Below are 414 nucleotides of genomic sequence, written 5' to 3' on the forward strand. Positions count from 1 at the left end.
CCCTTTCAGCAGCCTCATTGGCCATTAGAAGGTGTGAGGAACAAAATAAGGTAAGTAAAAGGATAGTGTATTTAATTCTGAAAGTACTGAAAGAAATTTTAGTGTAATATGGAAACAACTTATTCTGATTTTATGCATCTTTATCCTCTTGATAAAGGGATACACATTATGGTGATTTCAACATTCCTGTTTATGTGGCACCTGGCAATAAATTTCATGTCTCATTCTTCCCACCCACAGACAGGCACTGACAGAGATGTCTGTCTTACATGATTTGTTAGTCATTGTCAAGCAGAAGCCTGCCCTCTACATGGTTTTAGATCCAGTGCATGCAGAAACTCCAAGCAAGTCTTATTCAGTCCTTCTAGGCATCTGAACAAGATGCTCATGATTGTTGTAATTTCTACATTTTTC

The 414-nt window shown here is 37.7% G+C and overlaps 1 protein-coding gene across 1 annotated transcript in view; it reads left to right on the plus strand.

The window, feature by feature from the left end:
- Nucleotides 1-343, plus strand: part of LOC119587592 (mediator of RNA polymerase II transcription subunit 17-like) — a gene marked incomplete at its 3' end in the record, with an annotated part of 4,341 nt that extends 3,998 nt beyond the window's left edge. The window contains 2 exon segments of the mRNA XM_037936304.1: nt 1-50; nt 241-343. Of these exon segments, the coding sequence (XP_037792232.1) occupies nt 1-50; nt 241-343 (153 nt within the window).
- Between the last annotated feature and the right edge of the window lie 71 nt (nt 344-414).

The sequence above is a fragment of the Penaeus monodon genome, chromosome 22 (genome assembly GCF_015228065.2).
Source record: "Penaeus monodon isolate SGIC_2016 chromosome 22, NSTDA_Pmon_1, whole genome shotgun sequence".
NCBI lineage: Eukaryota > Metazoa > Arthropoda > Malacostraca > Decapoda > Penaeidae > Penaeus > Penaeus monodon.